Source organism: Palaemon carinicauda, chromosome 44 (assembly GCF_036898095.1).
Source record: "Palaemon carinicauda isolate YSFRI2023 chromosome 44, ASM3689809v2, whole genome shotgun sequence".
In the NCBI taxonomy this organism is placed as follows: Eukaryota; Metazoa; Arthropoda; class Malacostraca; order Decapoda; family Palaemonidae; genus Palaemon; species Palaemon carinicauda.
Genome location: NC_090768.1, coordinates 30,288,005 through 30,290,035, shown reverse-complemented (window position 1 = coordinate 30,290,035; position 2,031 = coordinate 30,288,005). Strand labels below are relative to the sequence as shown.

General features: G+C 32.8%; 1 protein-coding gene across 2 annotated transcripts in view; it reads left to right on the top strand.

Annotated features, from left to right (window-relative positions):
- Positions 1-1,532, top strand: part of LOC137634239 (uncharacterized) — an 11,192-nt gene extending 9,660 nt beyond the window's left edge. For both annotated transcript variants that reach the window (XM_068366516.1, XM_068366515.1), the window contains 2 exons: positions 1-33; positions 332-1,532. The exon at positions 1-33 is cut by the window's left edge and continues 62 nt beyond it. In XM_068366516.1, coding sequence (XP_068222617.1) covers positions 1-33; positions 332-442 — 144 coding nt within the window. In that variant the 3' untranslated portion in view covers positions 443-1,532. The remainder of the gene's footprint in view (positions 34-331) is intronic.
- The last annotated feature ends 499 nt before the right edge of the window (positions 1,533-2,031 follow it).

Here is a 2,031-nt window from a genome sequence, read left to right as displayed (position 1 = left end):
TCTGGAAGGGATGGCACTCGTCAGAGATTGGCGGTGGGTCTTTGATGTCCTCATCGCCTTTGTCATTCCACGATGATTACTCTTCTTGTCTTTTTCTTCATCTACAATTGTTCCCTATTCTCTTCTTCTTTACCTGCCTTTCATAAGGTTTTTCTTTAATAAAGTTGCTTTTTATAATAGCATATCATTGTTAGCATTAAATGAATATTTAATCATCTATTCTAGATTAGTACTCTAAATCATAAATAATTATTTTCATAGCAGCAAAAATTACAATAACAGCAACAAAATTAATCATAACAATAATGATAATCATTATTTTTCCATTCAGGATATGTCTACTCAACTGCATGAATGTGTCCAAGTGCTAGGATGGGATCCTTCCATGCCCACTGCAGTGCCCCTACTGCAAGAATACCAAGCAATCCTCAAGAATCCTTAATCCAGACAACAGACTAATCAAGTATCTTTATGATTTTCGGGAATTTGGTTGAGTTCAATCAAAGTGAACTGAAATTTCGAACTGAAGGCGGTTAAATATGCGCTACAACTAACTACGATTTTGGCTTACTAGTGGCTACATAAATGCTCAAGTTGTATTGAGATTTTCAACTAAAAATGGTCACATATGGACTGTAAAGTGAATCGTAACTTCAGCCTATACTTGGTTACATAAGAGCTCAAAGTCAACTAAAACTTCAGGCTACAGAATGCTACATATAACCTCAAGACCAGTGAAAGGACTTCCCCTTAAGATGCTAAAATAAGAACTCTAGGAGAGCGCTTCTGCCTTAACATGGTTCAATAGATCACAGATTTTGGAGGCTGACGGCAGTTTCTGGCAGGTAATACAGTTGCAAAAATTGGCTGCTAGAAAAAAATAACATAATGATAAAGAACTTCTACAAGTGTAATACTGCTCAGCACACATGATAAGCTCAAAGGAAATCTATTAATTTCGACTTCATGATAAAGAGGTTTCCATAGTCAACATGACTTTTTGGAAAAATTGTCCTTGGAAAAATAACACTCGAATGAAATAAGGAACGATTTAAAACACACTAATCATCATATATAAACTTGTGTAGAGAAATGGCACCATATATCTCCGATAATAATTTTCAACCTTTCGATTTAATTTTCGCATTGCAACCCATTGATCGAAGGATATACTAAAAAACTTCCAATTTATTTCAGAATAGATTACAAGGAAAATATCTATTTTTACAAAGCCTGACCAAGCTACCGTAAAGGACACCAGAGGAATAAGATACAGCATGAAATTGAATTTTGTAATTAACATTCTAGTTTATGATGCAGGATTTTATAACAGTTATCGTAAGGAACTGGGATCTTTTAGTGATCAGTGTTATCGAAGAGACATTTTGGATGCTAAATAGCAAAGAAACCTTGACATGATCCTGATTCTTCATCATTATCCTAAATATTCTTTGAATATAAAGTACACGGCCATCATCATTTAGCACATTTGTCATATTTTTCAAAATATATTGGACTTTGTTATCCTTCAGTAAGTGATTGGACTTTGTTATCCTTCAGTATGTGGGATCATTTGCTGCTACACTGCAATACAAATTCCTATCTAGGAATGAATATTCTAATCATGATCCTGATTTAAAAACACCTTAAATCTAATTCTAGAATAAGAGAAAATATTTCTAAAATGCATGCGAGGATATATAAACCAAGCTTGTGTTTTTTCTTTCCTTTAAGTTCCGCCAAAACAATGCCATTAAAACCTATACTAAAGCTTTAATAACGCATCAGTTTAAGTTTTAGATAGTTTTCTCATCAAGTAACATGACAGTTGAATAATTCATGTAATATTGGATAAATATAAAGTAAATAAATCTTTAAAATAAAACTGCTACATCAATAAGCCCCAATTTACTTGACTACTCCTAGAGACTTTGGTAAACAAAATTATATTATGAAAAGTAAAATGCTACTTTCTTTACAAAGAGAAATATTTAATCAGATGGTCCTACCAGTATTAACTTATGCAACAGA